The sequence below is a fragment of the Glandiceps talaboti genome, chromosome 4, assembly GCF_964340395.1.
Source record: "Glandiceps talaboti chromosome 4, keGlaTala1.1, whole genome shotgun sequence".
NCBI lineage: Eukaryota > Metazoa > Hemichordata > Enteropneusta > Spengelidae > Glandiceps > Glandiceps talaboti.
Genome location: NC_135552.1, coordinates 25,040,434 through 25,060,940, shown reverse-complemented (window position 1 = coordinate 25,060,940; position 20,507 = coordinate 25,040,434). Strand labels below are relative to the sequence as shown.

General features: G+C 34.7%; 3 protein-coding genes across 5 annotated transcripts in view; 1 reads left to right on the top strand and 2 right to left on the bottom strand.

Annotated features, from left to right (window-relative positions):
• LOC144434675 (TBC1 domain family member 9-like) overlaps positions 1–20,507 on the top strand; it is a 53,035-nt gene that overhangs the window by 18,382 nt on the left and 14,146 nt on the right. For all 3 annotated transcript variants that reach the window (XM_078123180.1, XM_078123181.1, XM_078123179.1), the window contains exons 13-17: positions 57–195; positions 451–559; positions 1,056–1,150; positions 1,575–1,669; positions 19,862–20,008. In XM_078123180.1, coding sequence (XP_077979306.1) covers positions 57–195; positions 451–559; positions 1,056–1,150; positions 1,575–1,669; positions 19,862–20,008 — 585 coding nt within the window. The remainder of the gene's footprint in view (positions 1–56; positions 196–450; positions 560–1,055; positions 1,151–1,574; positions 1,670–19,861; positions 20,009–20,507) is intronic.
• LOC144433824 (uncharacterized) lies at positions 2,185–6,955 on the bottom strand. Its single transcript, XM_078122198.1, has 2 exons — positions 5,366–6,955; positions 2,185–4,263 (listed from the first exon to the last, which is right to left on the bottom strand). The coding sequence occupies exons 1-2, from the start codon at positions 6,855–6,857 to the stop codon at positions 3,614–3,616; spliced, it is 2,142 nt and encodes a 713-aa protein (XP_077978324.1). The 5' UTR covers positions 6,858–6,955; the 3' UTR covers positions 2,185–3,613.
• LOC144433618 (fibrinogen-like protein 1) lies at positions 14,691–17,075 on the bottom strand. Its single transcript, XM_078121954.1, has 2 exons — positions 16,505–17,075; positions 14,691–15,335 (listed from the first exon to the last, which is right to left on the bottom strand). Exons 1-2 carry the CDS (start codon positions 17,073–17,075, stop codon positions 14,692–14,694), a joined length of 1,215 nt encoding a protein of 404 aa, XP_077978080.1. The 3' UTR covers position 14,691.

Below are 20,507 nucleotides of genomic sequence, written 5' to 3'. Positions count from 1 at the left end.
TTGTAGATATATACAAACAATTCATCACTATCTCTATCTGTAATTGTGTTCTACAGATAGTCAATTGGATTACCTAGGAATTCAACTGCAGCCTGCATTAATCAAGCTATTTCATCGACGCGATTCTGATGAAATCTCAGCGAAAGAGTCTGTCAAAGAACATCTATGGAGTATCCACTTTAGTGAGTATGGAAGGTAAGATTTAGCTGAGAGTTGACATCTATCACTCACTTTATCATGTCAGTGATAATAATAATAATAATAATGATATATGTATGTTATATAGTATTTGTGAGTCATTCAGTTAGTCAGTGAAGCAATCAGTCAGTCAGTCGGAAAGTTAGTTAATCTTTTTGTCAGAAATTTAGTTAATTAATCCGTTCATGTAGTCATTTGTATATATGTATTTATAACTTACAACTACAATGTAATGTTGTTTTTGTTTTTTAGGGGTATATGTATGTATAGGACAGTCAAAACTCATGAACTGATTGCTAAAGGCATACCAGATAGCTTGAGGGGTGAAATATGGATGTTGTATTCTGGTGCTGTTAATGAGGTACAGTCAATTTCATATTAGTCTATCAAATATGAGGTACATGTACAGTCAATTTCATATTAGCATATATGCAAATCTGAGGTCATTTTACCATTTCAATATGGGAAATTACAGATGTATGCAGTGATTCATCCAGTTTATTTAAAAATCACTATTTACAATAATAAACTTTTTACTTATTTTAGTTTCTGCAATTTATGGAGATACTAAAAATGGACTTGGTCTCTGTATAATTTTTTCAATTAGAAAAAAAACAAAAACAAAAAATAGTTTAAAGTAGTGAATTAGGATTAAAATAAATATTACTTATTTCGCATTCACCTTGTTACTTTAATTGATAGAAATGTAGAAATGTTCTCCAGTAGATCATATGAGTAAGTTTGACAGTTATTTCATTTGCCTGTGGAGGTTTGTCTGTGTCCAATTGCTGTTAATTTTAAAATTAGTTTATTTCATTGATTATGCTAGATTCATATGTATAATTCTTCTTTGACAGATGGCCACACACCCAGGGTATTATATGTCACTGGTTGAACAAAGTCTTGGCAAAGAAAGCATTGCCACTGATGAAATTGAAAGAGATCTTCACAGGTGAGTAATCAGACTGAATGTTTTCACTTTCAGTCCATCAGTGTTAAAATCAAATATGTGGCTCTTCAGCACTGACTAAACTTTGTTTGTTAGTTTTTATTTCTTGTACATTTTTATGAGTATACAGTCAAATTTTCCATTCCGATAGAACAGTCAGTTTTATGAAACCCAATAAATTTTGTTGTATTCTCTGTAAAACCTAGTAAGGTAGGGAAGGGTAGGGAAGCTTAGGGGAGTTGTAGGGAAGGGAAGGGAACAGAATGGAATGGAATTGATCTGTAATGTAGTGCAACATAATGCAACGTAGTGAAGCATAATACGATGTATCGCTACACAACATTGAAAACACAGAAGTGGTACTTTCTTCATGTATGTCTAACTATATCTCCACGGCATGACATGTTATTTGTTTACTCATCTTTAGATCATTGCCAGAACATCCAGCTTTCCAGTCTGAGTTAGGAATAGCAGCTCTACGCAGGGTGTTAACAGCATATGCCTGGAGAAACCCAAGTATAGGTAAGACAGTCAAATTAAATGATGTGTCATTAAATAAAATAATGGCCAATATTATGATCTTTAGAAAAAAATAATGGCCAATATTATTTTCTGATTCTTTTAGAAAAAAGTAATGACCAATATTATTTTCTGATTCTTTTAGAAGAAAATAATGGCCAACATTTTGGACATTAGAAAACAATAATGACAATATTATTTTCTGATTCTTTTAGAAAAAAATAATGACCAATATTTTGGTCATTAGAAGAAATGATAGCAAACAATTGGTCAACATCCATGGACTGACACTTTCTAGTTTGTCTGATAAAGACCATGGGAGTGTTGTGTAAAATGGAGAATGGTTGCTGTATATCTTGTCTAGTCAGTATTGTCCATGTACAATGCTGACAGCAATGTGATGTAAATGTGATAGAAGAAGTAATTAGAATACTCCATACAGTTTGTGAAGTTTGTTTTTTTGTAAGATTACAGAAATAGAATAAAAATAGATAGGACGCTATATTATCAGAGCTTGAATAAGATTTATTATGAGTGTCAATTTTTTCTGAAGTTTACAACATAAACATCAAGTTATTAAACTTTAAAGCATGCATATACCAAGTGATATTGAGTAGAATAGTAAACATTGATTAACTTGATAATATTGTCCAATATAAATTATCCAATTAAAAGTAAAAACTATAAGCAGTAAATCACTTTGTCATCATTACTTACTTCCTTTCTGCTTCTGTCCTCTGTGCCTAAAGATTAGGTGCACTACAAATCACCTTTGTTATTATACTGGGATATAATGTATTCCCATATCTATGTTATGTACAAATAGAAAGTCTAATCTTTCTGGTGTAGAAACCATACAAATAACTCACATGACATGTATGGTATTGTATTAATGTAAGTTACCCCGATACTGAATGTACAAGATGGCTATTATAGGAATGGAGCTAAATACTACCAAACCAGAGTGACCATAGAGTTTCAATTAGATGACATATTTTGTATGGTGATGGGGGCTAAATACTACCAAACTAGAGGAACCATAGAGATTCAATTAGGTGACATGATATTTTGTGTATTGATAGAGCAAAATACTACCAAACTAGAGGAACCATAGAGTTTCAATTAGGTGACATCATATTTTGTATAGTGATGGAGCTAAATACTATAAAACCAGAGTGAGCATAGAGTTTCAGTTAGGTGACATGATATTGTGTATGTCTCACAGAACATTTTTTGTTACAAATTACAAAAACAAAATACAGTCACTGATAGCATGCATGCAAATAAAATGTTACATTTTGCCTCATTGAGAACACAAATAAACAGTTGTGAGTTTGAATCTTCCTGTTTCTTGCGACGACAGTGATGATGATTATATACATCAATAGTCTATCAACTTACATGGGTATATTTGTCACTTTGATAATAACATAGATATATACCAATAGAAATGACAGTAAATTCACAAATCTTTGAAATTAATTTCTTAATGTTTCAATTCTCAAAAAAAAAATTAATGTAAAAAGTAGCATTATTGATTGTACAGCAGGCTAATAATATGATTCTATTCCCAGATACAAATAAAACAAGTCTGTAAAGAGAGTTTATTTTCCTACACTTTTTAGACATTTTGCTGTTAAAACTTAAACATTTAAAAAACTTTGGATAACAATTATTGTTTTGCAGTATTTTCACTTGTAAAGTGTAAGTTTTGAAAGAGATAACCAAATCTAGAATATTATGATGTATCACATTAATCACATTTATTAAGAAAATGAAAACCCCAAATAGATCAGAAGGTGTTGAATGTTTTATCTGTAACTAAATACAATTAATGTCGTGTTTTCCTGAATTTTTCAATAATCAGAAACAACTTGTCAAAGTAGGTGAAATTCTTTGTTTTGAGGTTTTGTTGTCATAGAAACATGTGGTGTTGTCCGTACAGTGTTATTCAGTTTTCATTACTTTCATGGTGGCTTTCTTTCTAGTGATATACTCACTCTCAGTGGTATACCAAGATACACCATGTGTTTCTCCTTCAGCACGATATAGCCCATTGAGATTACTTAGGTAACATGAATTGAACCACCATCCACTCTTCCAATCGATTGCACAGCTATTTTCATCTTGATCATTGTCTCTGTCACGTGTAGAGAATGGCTGACCATTATTAATGCGTTTATTCCAAGGACCAATGTTCATTGCATCTCCAGCAGTACCAGAGTACTCACCAACATGTAGAGTATAGTCATTAGCTCCATCTTCAATCCAGAACTGATCATATTCAGCATAAGAAGTGGTACCATCCCAATCTTCTAGGTCAATACGTAGTTTGTATGTAGCTTGGTTTGTTAATGCATAAATGTTGTCATTACCCAACCAGTACTCACCATCAATGTTTCCAAAGCCAGACTTATAGGCTTCCCAGTTTCTGTAGAAGTTCTCTGAGCCATTTAGCCGGCGTTGTATCACAGTCCAAACACTGGAGTTAGACACTTCACAGTAGACATCAAAGGGAGATGTTATCCCAGTAGGTTGAATTTGATGAACACCTTGAGTAATGTTGCCACCAGTAGAATTCCATATATCACCACAATCTGATTAAGGAATAGAAAAAAATATATATATAAAAATAAAAATAAAATTTCATATTTACTAAATGTATTAGCACATGCGTCATTAAATAGGATATGTAAAACTGATATTTAGAAGATTTATAATACCAGAGTAAAGTGGAAATATTATTTTTGATCAGATGCTGGAAATATGTGACACTGTAGAGGCTATAAGTATATTTAGTTGTGTTGTCTTTAATAGTGCTTTAAAATACTTCAAATTATTAGTATTTTTATTGTACGTACATGAAGTGTTTTGTAGATAAACTGGGAAAATATATTAAATAATAATCTGGATATGGGTTTTGTGGACCGAAGTTGTATGGCAGAAGGGCTCGACTTTAAGAGGACCTGTACACAGTGTTACCGAGGTCCGCAAAACTCGTATCCGGGCCATGAAGGTTTTATCATATACACCATGTAGTCGCATGGAAACATTTGAATCATATAATCACATAAATTGGCAGTGAAATATTATGTTATTCACAGAAACATCAAAATAGTGAAGAAATTAACAAAATCAGTGAGTGAACGGATATCGATGAGTGCGCCACTTTCCATATTTGGGTAAAGTGTGCCTAGCTGTGATACTGAAAATTATTGCCCGGGTTCAATGTGAGTGCTCTCCATTGAATTGCTTTGGAATCAATACTGAATATATGATAATGACTTTTATCAAGTAAAACTCAAACATTTTATACAATATATGACATGTCAAGATATAGGGAGGGACGAGTAGACTAAACTTGATAAAGGTTTGTTTTTCCTCAGTTTATTTACAAATCACTTCATGCATGATTTCAACAAATATTTTCAATTTTCAGTTTTTTGTAATTTTAAGAATTTACAAACATGGACTTGGTCTATGTTATTTCACATTTACTTTTTACAATAGGGACACATAGTAGTTAAAGTTGTTTTACCATTAAAAATCCCAAATACATAGGCAGTTTTTTTCATAACACCACTTTAATCACATATTTTCTGATACATTATCATTTCTGTTTTAGGCATGATTTGGAAACTGTAAGATTTCAAAGTATTTCAATGTGTTTTTGTAAACAATAAATGACATATTACATACCTTTGTAAATGGATCCTTTCACCTTGCACTCATACTCTGTTGTGAGTTGCTTAACAAGCTGTAGCAGTTCTTGCATTTGAACACTTTGATTCTGCATATGAACACTCAGTTCTTGTACTTGCATACTCTGCTCCTGTATCTGAACACTTTGTTTCTGTATTTGAACACTCTGGTTGTGCATTTGATCACTCAGTCCATGTATTTGGACACTCTGGTCCTGTATCTGAACACTTTGTTCCTGTATTTGAACACTTTGTTCCTGTAACCGAGCTGTCTGGTCCTGCATTCCGACATTTTGTTTCTGTATTTGAACACTCTGGTTTTGCACTTGATCACTCAGTCCTTTTATTTGGACACTCTGTTCCTGTATCTGTACACTCTGGTCCTGTATCTGAACACTTTGTTCCTGTATCTGAACACTCTGGTCCTGTATCTGAACACTTTGTTCCTGTATCTGAACACTCTGGTTGTGCATTTGATTACTCAGTCCATGTAGTTGGACACTCTGTTCCTGTATCTGTACACTCTGGTCCTGTATCTGAACACTCTGGTCCTGTATCTGAACACTCTGCTCCTGTATCTGAACACTTTGTTTCTGTATTTGAACACTCTGGTTGTGCATTTGATCACTCAGTCCATGTATTTGGACACTCTGTTCCTTTATCTTGACACTCTGGTCCTGTATCTGAACACTTTGTTCCTGTATTTGAACACTTTGTTCCTGTAACCGAGCTGTCTGGTCCTGCATTCCGACATTTTGTTTCTGTATTTGAACACTCTGGTTTTGCACTTGATCACTCAGTCCTTTTATTTGGACACTCTGTTCCTGCATCTGTACACTGTGGTCCTGTATCTGAACACTTTGTTCCTGTATCTGAACACTCTGATCCTGTATCTGAACACTTTGTTCCTGTATCTGAACACATTGTTCCTGTATCTGATCACTCTGGTTGTGCATTTGATTACTCAGTCCATGTAGTTGGACACTCTGTTTCTGTATCTGTACACTCTGGTCCTGTATCTGAACACTTTGTTCCTTTAACTGAGCTGTCTGGTCCTGCATGCCAACACTCTGTTTCTGTATTTGGACACTCAGGTTTTGCATTTGATCACTCAATCCATGTATCTGGACACTCTGGTGTTGTATCTGAACGCTTTGTTCCTGTAACCGATCTGTCTGGTCCTGTATTCCAATGCTCTTTTCCTGCATTTGAACACTCTGTTCCTGTATCTGAACACTTTGTTGTGTCACAATGTGTAGTAGTTGTGTTAGAATGGGTTTGTCTTCACGACTGGAATCAACACACTCTCCGTCCTGTTGTTGACATTGTGGTAGTGTAACTGTATACTGACATCTACCACCAGGAATACAGTGGTGTAGGTATCTGACCAAACCATGCTGACCCACTGTACTCTGAGAAGTGACAAACACCAGGGTATTGGTCATCACCATCAAGTAAAGAATTAACAAAGTTGTTAGTTGTGGAGCCATGATGTATAAAGTCAGCACAGTAGAGTTCAAGTTGAGCAGCTTTCTGAACGTTGTGACTGTGCTTCCTGAAGGCGTATTTCCTTTTCCTTCTTTCTTATCATCAATATTGTCAAACTCACTAGGGGATCAGTAATTAAAACTATGAGGTATCATAATACTCATCCGTTGGTCAGTCTAGTAAAACATACGTAAAGTTTCCAATGTATTAATCATGGCAGTTGGTGTACTTACACTTTCATATAGTCATAACATGTAATATCCTCTGACCTCTTTGATGGAATCTACTGCTTTGAATATCACATAAACATGGATCTAAGGGTCAAACAAGATAGCTGAACTAGCCACAACTGAAACATTACTGTACATTAATAGCTGTACACATATTATGGTGCAATAGATCCCATCATATTGATTTTTGAGTCCGCACCCTAAAATCAATGTCCCAACACTATCATTTTGTCAACCTGTTACTGTACTACCTATGGATAAAATCAACCTCTAATCAACACATACAATGTCTATTTATTGGTATTCAAACAATTTGCAATGAAAATGTTGTTGGTTGTCTGATTGAAAAAATAATATTATACTTACAGCTATTGGAGCTTTAAAGTGAAGTTACAAGGAGAATTAAGACATGGTTATGATAGTTTATTGACCTGGAATTGTAGTCATTCTATACATAAAATTAAGAAAGTTTTTAGGTGACAAGAAGTATCATTATTGATGTATAAATATTGATCTAGTAATTTAGGATATAATTAGAAATTAACTTGTTGTATCTTGTGAGACAAAATCGTGACATTTATAAAGTGCCTTTTGATAATTTGATAGTTTTGGTACAAGTTTGAAATAGCTTTTTTAAATAGCGTTTTAAAGTAAAAACATAAAATCCCCCCAAAAATTTACACGTATGTGCCTAGTGAAAAGATACCTATGACAACATCCAAATGATGGCTTATATGAAAGAGATAACATCAGAGATGGAGAGACACATGGATGAACATTCTAACAATGAACAGATGCCTAGCAACATGACCACATCTGTAGCTACAGTGAAATGGTGATGTATATTACAAAGATAACATCAGAGATGGATTGGCATGTGGATAAACATTTTTTAAAAATAGCAAATTGTACAGTAATACAATAAAGTTAGTACTATTTTTTCTAAAAAAAAAATGACTGCCCATCATTTCTAATGGTTATGATGAGAAAATAAATAGAGTTGCCCATCTGTAACTATGGTAACATATTAGAGTATGTTGAGCTTCTTCTTTCAACTGTTTTTTTCACGCATAAAGGGGAAGTATTGTTTTACTTTTTATGAGATGATAAAACGTGGGTTAGTAGGGGTCATCATAAGGTCAAACAGACGAATTGAATGGACTGTTCTATTAATATATGGGTATGACCAACACATTATTGGGGGTTTGAAGTAAGATGTAGACAGTAATTCTTGACACTGTTTCCAAATACTAAGAGACTACACAAATACTAAATGTTGAACCTCAGCACAATCAATGTTATTTTTAGCCAGATTCCCTGGCAATGTTTTTCAAATTAATGAAGTGCAATTCTAGTTGATGTTGAGTGCAGTTTTAATTAATTTGATAGTCTGAAGTCCTGTAATACAAAGGACTGTCAGTTGTCAGATTGAAACTCTAGATAGATAGACGTGTGGGCATTTCCTGTAATGAAATATTGACTATGAAGTAATTCACTGACAACAGTTGTGTAGAATTAGAAACTAGCAGAATTTGCAGTCTTGTAGTTGAAGACAGGAAATATGACTTTTGCTAAATTTCACAGAATGTGAAGTTGGTTTTATTGGACTAATTTCCAAAGATCCAATCATAGACAGTATTACTCTGTACTTTGGATCCTAGTAAATTATTTTTCATTAATAAACAAAATAACAACTTTAAACTCAAAACTTAAGTCATATAAATAGACATGATAAATTACAATGGCAAAATTATCCTTTGATATCACAGACTTTCTGCATAAGGATTTCAGTCGCAGGAAACACATGAAATGTGGGTGAGATTTGTGACAACTTTATTTATGTATTTTATTTGTATACTGTGTGTCTTATAAGTGAGAGGGATGGATGTGGTTCTTCCTTTGTATACTCTACTAAGAATAGATTGTAATGATGTCATCAGTCAGCTTATCAGCCCACACTGGCTGATCTGTGAGTCTGTATGTATTATTTTGATTAGTCCACACAGGATACTTTGGTAAATCAACCAACTGCCCAACCAACCAACCAACCAACCAAACAACCAACCAACCAACCAAACAACCAACCAACCAACCAACAAACAAACAGACGAACAAACAAACAAACAAACAAACAAACAAACAACAACACAAAATAGTAATTCAGATAAAGACCAATACATGTTTATTGATATTGATATTAAAATTGAGAAATGAAATCCCAAGAAATGAATCAACCAACAACAAGAAATTAAAATTGTTATAAATCTGAATAATAATCACAGACTACAAGCCATGAAACCAATGACAAAAAAATAGAAAAATAATGAAGACTACATAAAATTGTAGATGACACTAAACAGTTGTGATTATGTGTATGAATCAATAAAAGTACATATTATATTTTTAAACTAACATGAACATTTTTATCATTTGTTTAATGACTAGTAGTCCTTGGCAAAACTCCCACTGTATTAACTGCTGTGATACTGTATTCTCATACCATATCAATATAATGATGCCATTTTATTCTTATATGTTAGACTCTAGTACCACAGTAGTTTATATGGTAGGAGCCTTGCAAGTGACTAGTAGTCATTAAAGTGACAGAGAAGGGTAAAATATAAGTAATCTTTTATTTTGAAACAAAAAGGGTGAAAAATATTCAGAAGTGGCTGACCCTGTCCCTTCGATCATTATTGAAATAATCTGAGAAGTAAAATTATTGGTACAATCCCCACATATTGATCATGAAATAATTCAAACTTGTAACCATAGCAGCTTTGTCACATCAGTTGTTTCCATTTAACATAAAATCTTGAGTAATGCTACAACCTTGATGTATTATTCCGCCTTATGTGAAAAGTTAATGTGCTATTGGTACAGACAGCTTATGATAATAGTTGATCCCCTTGACAAAAATGCCTATTTGATGATAAAAGTAGGTGCAATGAAATTTGCACAGACATAAAAAAGGCAGTTTAGTTGTCATGGAAACATGAATACTAAGTATTATGACTGTATAGATGGGATTTTGTTTTACTCTAATGTATATTTGTTTTCTCCATATCATATATAGTTGTGATTGTTTTCAATAATCAAAGAAGGAAATGTAAAAAAAAAATGAGGTCAAACTAACAGAAATGATTTGTAAATTTTAGATATTGATTGTTATATATAGACACATGGTTTTGTCTTGTATGGTATTTTTAGTACGTTTTCATCACTTTCATGGTGGCTTTCTTTCTAGTGTTATAACCACTCTTTGTGTTATACCAAGATACACCAAGGATTTCTCCTTCAGCACGATATATCCCATTGAGATTGCATAGGTAACATGCATTGAACCACCATCCACTACTGTATGAGTCTGCACAAGAGTTTCCATCGTTATTTCTGTCACGTGTAGAGAATGGCTGACCATTATTAACACGTTCATTCCAAGGACCAATGTTCATTGCATCTCCAGCAGTACCAGAGTACTCAGCAACATGTAGAGTATAGTCATTAGCTTCATCTTCAATCCAGAACTGATCATATTCAGCATAAGAAGTGGTACCATCCCAATCTTCTAGGTCAATACGTAGTTTGTATGTAGCCTGGTTTGTTAATGCATAAATGTTGTCATTACCCAACCAGTACTCACCATCAATGTTTCCAAAGCCAGTCTTGTAGTCTTCCCAGGTTTTGTAGAAGTCCACTGATCCATCTAGTCGGCGTTGTATCACAGTCCAAACACTGGAGTTAGACACTTCACAGTAGACATCAAAGGGAGATCTTATCCCAGTAGGTTGAATTTGATGAACACCTTGAGTAATGTAACCACCAGTAGAAATCCACTTAGCACCACAATCTAATACAAGTATAGAAAAAAATATGTATTTCATATTTACTGATTGCGTTAGCACGTGCATCATTAAAAGGATATGTACACTGGATTGTTGGTGGCCGAGTGGTTAAACCACTTGCCTCTTACCACTGCGGTTGGGATTCGAACCCATTCAGGGTTCGATTAAATTTACCACACTGTAAAGTAAGAAGAGTGTCGTTCAGTTTGACTTTACCGAACAACGCAGGTTTTGCCCGGGTACTCCGGTTTCCTCCTGCATTAACACTGAACCCATGAGGGATGGCACTCACTGGACTTCTTTGGAGACAAGTGTTTATATGCTTATAGAACTATCCAGTATAAATAAAGATTATTATTATTGATACCAGAGTAATGATTTCAATGTGGAAATGTTACTTTTGATCAGGTTCAGTAGTGCTATAGGCATCGCTAAGTGTCTGCCTGTCTGTCCGTCTGTGTGTCTGACAAACACTTTGCCATGTCTATAGCACTACTGAACCTTATCAGTTTAGTTGTGCTAAAAATTAAAATGTACTGTCAACAGTTGTGCTACAGTGCCATTGGTGCTTTTATTTTTTAAAATAGTACTTCAAATTATTATTATAGTACTTAGGGGAGGTGTTTTGTAGATAAACTGGGTAAAAATATTAAATAATAATCTTTGTAACCACAGAAACGTCAATAAAGTGATAAAATTAACAAAATCACTGAGCGAAGGGATGTCAATAAGTATGCTACCTGCCATATTTGGGCAAAGGGTGACAGGCTGTGATATGGAAAATTATTGCCTCGGTTTTCTGCATGTGCTCTCCATTGAATTGCATTGGAATTGATACTGGATATATGATAATGACTTTTATCAAGTAAAACTCAAACATTTTATACAATATATGACATGTCAAGATATAGGGAAGGATTAGTCGACTAAACTTGATAAAAGTTTGTATTTCCTCAAATCACTTCCTGCACATTTTTAACAAATATTTTCAGTTTTCAATTTTTTTGCAATTTAAACAATTTACAAACATAGACTTAGTCTGTGTTGTTTCACATTTATTTTTTACAATAGGGACACATAGTAGTTAAAAGTTGTCTTATCATTAAAAATCACAAATAGATAGTAATTTTTTTTCATAATACCACTATCCTTCTGTTTAAGACATGATCTATAAAACGTAAGATTTCATAATCTGTAGTTTGTGTTTGTGAACAATAAATGAGATGTTGCTTACCTTTGTAAGGTCCTTTCACCTCGCACTCTGTTGTGAGTTGTGTAACAAGCCGTAGTAGTTCTTGCAGTTGAACGTTTTGATTCTGCATATGAGCACTCAGTTCTTGTATTTGAACACTCTGTTCCTGTATCTGAACACTTTGTTCCTGCATCTGAAAACTTTGTTCCTGTATTTGAATACGTTGGTTGTACATTTCATCACTCAGTCCATGTATTTTGGCACTCTGTTGCTGTATTTGAACACCTTGTTGCTGTATTTGAATAGTCTGGTTCTGCATTTCAATAGTCTGTTCCTTTGACTGAACACTCTGTTCCTGTATTTGAACACTTTGTTGTGTTACAGTGTGTAACAGTTTTGTTAGAATGGACATATCTTCAAGACTGGAGTCATCACATTTTCCGTCCTGTTCTTGACATTGTGGTAGTGTCAGTGTATACTGACATCTCCCACCAGGAATACATTGGTGAAGGTATCCCACCGAGCCATGCCGACCCACTGTACTGTGAGAGGTGACAAACACCAGAGCGTTGGTCATCACCAAGTAAAGAAATAACAATGGTGTTCGTTGTGTAGCCATGATGGTGATATTAATTAAGCATCCACCACGAAATAGTTGAAACTATCAGTAAGGAAACTTATTTTGTGATAACCTATTTACTTCTGACCTATGACCTTGTCATTGGTCAGTAGCCAATCACGTGCATCAGCCTTGCAAGATACTGTTATGTGTCATCACAAATTTAACTTTTACCTGCAAATTATAAATTTGTTTAAAATTTTTAATTTTGTGTCACAAGATGTAGTCACCATGTTAAAAATCAGAACATTAATTTTGTTCATATTTTCAAGACAATTATTCCACATGGATTTCCTAATACCTTATGTACTTCATGGATGCAGATATGTTTTTTTTTATGAACAGACAGCATTGATAAGGATCTCATATCCAAATACTTCAAATGTTGACCAATCATCCCACTGAGTGATACAATAGCAACAAACACACAGTCAGTCTTGTACCTTGTATCTTGTACCTTGTACCTTGTAGTCTTTACTTCCAAAATTGGTCCACCAGGGACTATAAGTTATAACTGAAAGGTTCTGACGAGAGTGTTGGTTGACATTTAGATGGACCTTGTGGGGTGCTGGTTTCTTATGTGGGGTTTGAATGTCTCACAACGACTATAAAGTTGTCGTCAGATTCAGATTCAGATTCAGATAGCATCAGATAGCCTCAGATAGCCCCAGATCCGAAAACACTGACGGCCTCAATCAAAACCTGAAATGATACCGTTGAGACTACAGGGAAAGATTTCGCTTCACAACCTTTTGATGGAAGTGGGAATGTCACTGCTTGCACAATTTTTATTTAGGAAAAATGTGTGAATTATAGTTGAAATACTTGCCACCTAGACATTGATAGCCCCAAGTTCAGCCACTGTATGTTCGTTGGTCATTACAAATCTGACATAAGTAATGTGTGTGTGTGTAGTCTGTTGTATATGTTATGGAATGTTTTTAGGGTTCAGATATTTATCATTTATTGAGTTGTAAAAGACTTGTGGAAAAAAATGGAGTCATATTTTAACTTTCAAATTGAATATAATCATGATATCTTTATTATAGTTCCATAATTACATAGGTATGTAGTTACATAGTTACAGTTACATAGTTCCATTTTGACAGTTAGGCCCTCCTGGGCCTCTGAAATCAGATCTTAATAGATTCCAGGTTGGGCACACACACACACACACACACACACACACACACACACACACACACACACACACACACACACACACACACACACACACACACATACACACAGACGGTAATCCTAATATGAATTATCAGCTTGTGGGTTATACTTGATGTCTTTTCCCTCCCAGTGAGTGCCAAGTCTTCTTTGAAATGTTTGGATGGATCCTGCAGTAACAATACTTGGTGGAGTATTATGTATGCTAAAGAGAAATAAACCATGTACACGATATCTCTCTTAAAATCTGAGAAGTAAAATTATTGGTACAAATCCCCACATATTGATCATGAAATAATTCAAACTTGTAACCATAGCAGCTTTGTCACATCAGTTGTTTCCATTTAACATAAAATATTGAGTAATGCTACAACCTCATTGTATTATTCCGCCTTATGTGAAAAGTTCAAAAATCACCTAACTAATGTTAATATGCTATTGGTACAGACATCCTATGATAATAGTTGATCCCCTTGACAAAAATGCCTATTTGATGATAAAAGTAGGTGCAATGAAATTTGCACAGACTTAAAAAAAGACAGTTTAGTTGTCATGGAAACATGAATACTAAGTATTATGACTGTATAGATGGGATTTTGTTTTACTCTAATGTATATTTGTTTTCTCCATATCATATATAGTTGTGATTGTTTTCAATAATCAAAGAAGGAAATGTAAAAAAAAAATGAGGTCAAACTAACAGAAATGATTTGTAAATTTTAGATATTGATTGTTATATATAGACACATGGTTTTGTCTTGTATGGTATTTTTAGTACGTTTTCATCACTTTCATGGTGGCTTTCTTTCTAGTGTTATAACCACTCTTTGTGTTATACCAAGATACACCAAGGATTTCTCCTTCAGCACGATATAGCCCATTGAGATTGCATAGGTAACATGCATTGAACCACCATCCACTACTGTATGAGTCTGCACAAGAGTTTCCATCGTTATTTCTGTCACGTGTAGAGAATGGCTGACCATTATTAACACGTTCATTCCAAGGACCAATGTTCATTGCATCTCCAGCAGTACCAGAGTACTCACCAACATGTAGAGTATAGTCATTAGCTTCATCTTCAATCCAGAACTGATCATATTCAGCATAAGAAGTGGTACCATCCCAATCTTCTAGGTCAATACGTAGTTTGTATGTAGCTTGGTTTGTTAATGCATAAATGTTGTCATTACCCAACCAGTACTCACCATCAATGTTTCCAAAGCCAGTCTTGTAGTCTTCCCAGGTTTTGTAGAAGTCCACTGATCCATCTAGTCGGCGTTGTATCACAGTCCAAACACTGGAGTTAGACACTTCACAGTAGACATCAAAGGGAGATCTTATCCCAGTAGGTTGAATTTGATGAATACCTTGAGTAATGTTACCACCAGTAGAAATCCACTTAGCACCACAATCTAATACAAGTATAGAAAAAAATATGTATTTCATATTTACTGATTGCGTTAGCACGTGCATCATTAAAAGGATATGTACACTGGGTTGTTGTTGGCCGAGTTTTTAACCACTTGCCTCTTACCACTGTGGTTGGGATTCGAACCCATTCAGGGTTTGATTAAATTTACCACACTGTAAGTAAGAAGAGTGTCGTTCAGTTTGACTTTACCAAACATCGCAGGTTTTGCCCGGGTACTCCTGCATTAACACTGAGCCCATGAGGGATGGCCCTCACTGGACTTCTTGGGAGACAAGTGTTTACTGGTATATGCTTAAAGAACTATCCAGTATAAATAAAGATTATTATTATTATTAATACCAGAGTAATGATTTCAATGTGGAAATGTTACTTTTGATCAGGTTCAGTAGTGCTATAGGCATCGCTAAGTGTCTGCCTGTCTGTCCGTTTGTGTGTCTGACAAACACTTTGCCATGGCTATAGCACTACTGAACCTTATCAGTTCAGTTGTGCTAAAAATTAAAATGTACTGTCAACAGTTGTGCTACAGTGCCATTGGTGCTTTTATTTTTTTAAATAGTACTTAAAATTATAATCTTTATAGCCCACAGAAACATCAATATAGTGATGAAATTAACCAAATCACTGAGCAAAGGGATGTCAATAAGTGTGCCACTTGCCATATTTGGTCAAAGTGTGACAGGCTGTGATACGTAAAATTATTGACCCGGTTTTCTGCATGTGCTCTCCATTGAATTGCATTGGAACCGATACTGGATATATGATAATGACTTTATCAAGTAAAACTCAAACATTTTATACAATATATGACATGTCAAGATATAGGAAAGGATTAGTAGACTAAACATGATAAAGGTTTGTATTTCCTCAAATCACTTCCTGCACGTTTTTAACAAATATTTTCAGTTTTCAATTTTTTTGTAATTTAAACAATTTACAAACATAGACTTAGTCTGTGTTGTTTCACATTTATTTTTTACAGTAGGGACACATAGTAGTTAAAAGTTGTCTTATCATTAAAAATCACAAATAGATAGTCATTCTTTTCTCATAATACCACTATCCTTCTGTTTAAGACATGATCTATAAAACGTAAGATTTCAAAATCTGTAGTTTGTGTTTGTGAACAATAAATGAGATGTTGCTTACCTTTGTAAGGTCCTTTCACCTCGCACTCAGTTGTGAGTTGCGTAACAAGCCGTAGTAGTTCTTGCAGTTGAACGTTTTGATTCTGCATATGAGCACTCAGTTCTTGTATTTGCACACTCTGTTCCTGTATCTGAACACTTTGTTCCTGCATCTGAAAACTTTGTTCCTGTATTTGAATACGCTGGTTGTACATTTCATCACTCAGTCCATGTATTTTGGCACTCTGTTGCTGTATTTGAACACCTTGTTGCTGTATTTGAATAGTCTGGTTCTGCATTTCAATAGTCTGTTCCTTTGACTGAACACTCTGTTCCTGTATCTGAACACTTTGTTGTGTTACAGTGTGTAACAGTTTTGTTAGAATGGACATATCTTCAAGACTGGAGTCATCACATTTTCCGTCCTGTTCTTGACATTGTGGTATTGTCAGTGTATACTGACATCTCCCACCAGGAATACATTGGTGAAGGTATCCCACCGAGCCATGCGTACTGTGAGAGGTGACAAACACCGGAGTATTGGTCATCACCATTAAGTAAAGAAACAACAATGGTGTTAGTCGTGAAGCCATGATGGTGATATTAATTAAGCATCCACCACAAAATAGTTGAAACTATCAGCAAAGAAACTTATGTTGTAATAACCTATTTACTTCTGACCTATGACCTTGTCATTGGTCAGTAGCCAATCACGTGCATCAGCCTTGCAAGATACTGTTATGTGTCATCACAAATTTAACTTTTGTCTGCAAATTAGAAATGTGTTTAGAATGTTTAATTTTGTATTACAAGATGTAGTCACCGTGTTAAAATTAGAACATTAATTTTGTTCATATTTTCAAAACGATTATTCCACATGGATTTCCTAATACCTTATGTACTTTATGGATGCAGATATGTTTTTTCTTATGAACAGACAGCATTGATAAGGATCTCATATCCAAATACTTCAAATGTTGACCAATCATCCCCACTGAGTGATACAATAGCAACAAACACACAGTCAGCCTTGTACCATGTATCTTGTATCTTATATCTTGTACCTTGTACCTTGTAGTCTTCACTTCCAAAATTGGTCCACCAGGGACTATAACTGGAAGGTTCTGATGAGAGTGGTGGTGGGCATTTAGATGGACCTTGTGGTGTGCAGGTTTCATATGTGGGTTTTGAATGTCTCACAAGATTGAATGTCAACAGTACTTTGAGCCACTGAAGTGTTGGTAGTCTAGAATTCTAAACTAGTACAGTATTACGTTTTAAAAACTTCATACTAATAGCAGTTTAGTCATGACGGTTGTTCAAACACAGAAATCTGTGCTCCCCCAACCGTGTTCATATAAACAAGTTGGCATCGTCAGCGTCCCCATGTGATTTTAGTTTAAACAGACTGGAGGTGGAGTCTTGGTTGGACATTTGCATATCAGTGCAGTCTGTTGTTGTTGATCCTTTACCAGTCGAGGGTGAGGTGACGACAGCCTGTCAGTTTGTGATGGATTACATGGACATGCACCCTTTGTGCTTCATTAACCACAGGAGAGCACCACAATTTAACACCTTTTGTAACTATCTAGACGTCGTATTAGTATGAAATTTTTAAAACTAATACCGTACCAGATAAGAATTCTAGACAAAAGTGTTGGTGAAACAACCCAACCAACTTCATTCAATGTCCACGTTCTAAAAACAATGTAACAACATAAATGTAGCATAAATGTTTCACAACATCAAGGAACACTACTGAACTCACATCATGGAGGTACCCATTGCATGGTGAGCACACTGTACATCCGCAAACTCTACCTCCTCACAGGCCTTGGTTTTTTTCTCCAAAAGTCACTTGTCAACAGACATGTGAATTTTCAATGTCACTTGTCCTGGTGAATACATTGGTTGTCCCACCAAGTTGTGACATATTGCACTTATTTTTATATATCGGAGACTGTATGTCAAGTACATGTAATCCCAGATTTAAGATTTAAACATCAAACAAACTGAAGGTATACAGTTTGTGTTTGTGTTTGTGTTTGTGTTTGTGTTTGTGTTTGTGTTTGTGTTTGTGTTTGTGTTTGTGTTTGCGTTTGCGTTTGCGTTTGCGTGTGCGTTTGCATTTGCGTTTGCGTTTGCGTTTGTGTTTGTGTTTGTGTTTGTGTTTGCATTTGCGTTTGCATTTGTGTTTGCGTTTGCGTTTGCGTTTGCATTTGCGTTTGTGTAAATCTTGTTTTATTTCTATCACCGTCATGTAAAATGTATGCTGTCGTATGTAAAATAATGCCTTTCTAATGAAAGTGTTTGTTACAATTAAAACAAAAAGTGCCTGTCCTCAGTTTGATTGACTTTTGTTATGGGGTCACTACATGCCTAAGTGTAAAATCATGTACAGTGATTGCTTACTCAGTTTAATAATTCACCATTGATTTTCCTTCCACAGTTTACTACAAATAAACATCAGTGTTTTCTATCAGTTAGTTGTTGCGTCTTTGGTTACATGACATGTTTCTCATTTAGGCACACTGTCTGAAGGTTGCTGTCTGAGAAATTGACTCTAGATTGAAACATATTGAACTTTTTTTAAATTTTTCATGAATATTTCAATATTTATTGGCAATTTTGTAAAATTGTTCATAAAAAAAATTGCTTTTTGTTTGTACTTGGTAGCTGCATTGTGAGATATATAACTTCAAAATTTTCATAACTTTTACTGGTCATAAACAGCTGAAGATGAACAGTTTTGTGCCACAGTGCCAAATATGTGCCATATGAACATTACAGAGCTGTGCAATCAATCAATCAATCAATCAATCAAGCAATCAAATTTCTATAGCGCTGATTTCCAAAGCAGATTTCTGTTCAGTAGCACTGAATGGCTAAAGCACACCATAGGCTTTGATGAACAAATAAGTCTTAAGTTTTGTTTTGAAGCAATTCAGGCTGGAGGCTAATTGGCAAATCTCAAGTGGCAAAGAGTTTCATCTGTTTTGTTATTGAGTGAAAATGAAGAACTTTCAATATTTTGGATTTCTATGGCGATCTGATAAATGACAACTGTGTATAGTGATTGTGACCAGTAAACAACACATTACCTAGACAGACCAGGTTACAAACCTGACATAAATAACATGTGTCTAGTTTGTTGTATATATAATGCAATGCTTTTTAGTGTTGAGTTATATGGAGTCATATTTTAACTTTCAAATTGAATATAATCATAATATTTTTTATTACAGTTCCGTAATTCCATAGTTACGTATAGTAGTTACATAGTTACATATTTCCATTCTGATAGTTAAGCCCTCCTGGGCCTGGGTAGCACCAATAGACAAGGAACAATTATTGAAGTTGTGTTGTTTTGTTGTTGCAGGGTACTGCCAAGCTATGAACATAGTCACATCTGTGTTACTGTTGTATGCCTCTGAAGAGGAAGCTTTCTGGCTGTTAGTGGCCATCTGTGAACGATTACTGCCAGATTATTACAATACTAGAGTCGTTGGAGCTTTAATTGACCAAGGTAAGACAATTGTAGTAGTAGTTGTAGTTGTAGTAGTTGTTTATTGTGTGAACCAATAATATGGGTAATGCGATAACACTGGCTGCAGTGTGTGTTATAAGTATGCACCAAAAATATGGGTAATGTAATAACACTTGCTCCAGTGTGTGTTATAAGTATGTACCAACAATATGGGTAATGTAATAACACTTGCTCCAGTGTGTGTTATAAGTATGTACCAAAAATATGGGTAATGTAATAACACTTGCTCCAGTGTGTGTTATAAGTATGTACTAAAAATATGGGTAATGTAATAACACTGGCTCCAGTGTGTGTTATAAGTATGTACCAACAATATGGGTAATGTAATAACACTTGCTCCAGTGTGTGTTATAAGTATGTACCAAAAATATGGGTAATGTAATAACACTTGCTCCAGTGTGTGTTATAAGTATGTACTAAAAATATGGGTAATGTAATAACACTGGCTCCAGTGTGTGTTATAAGTATGTACCAACAA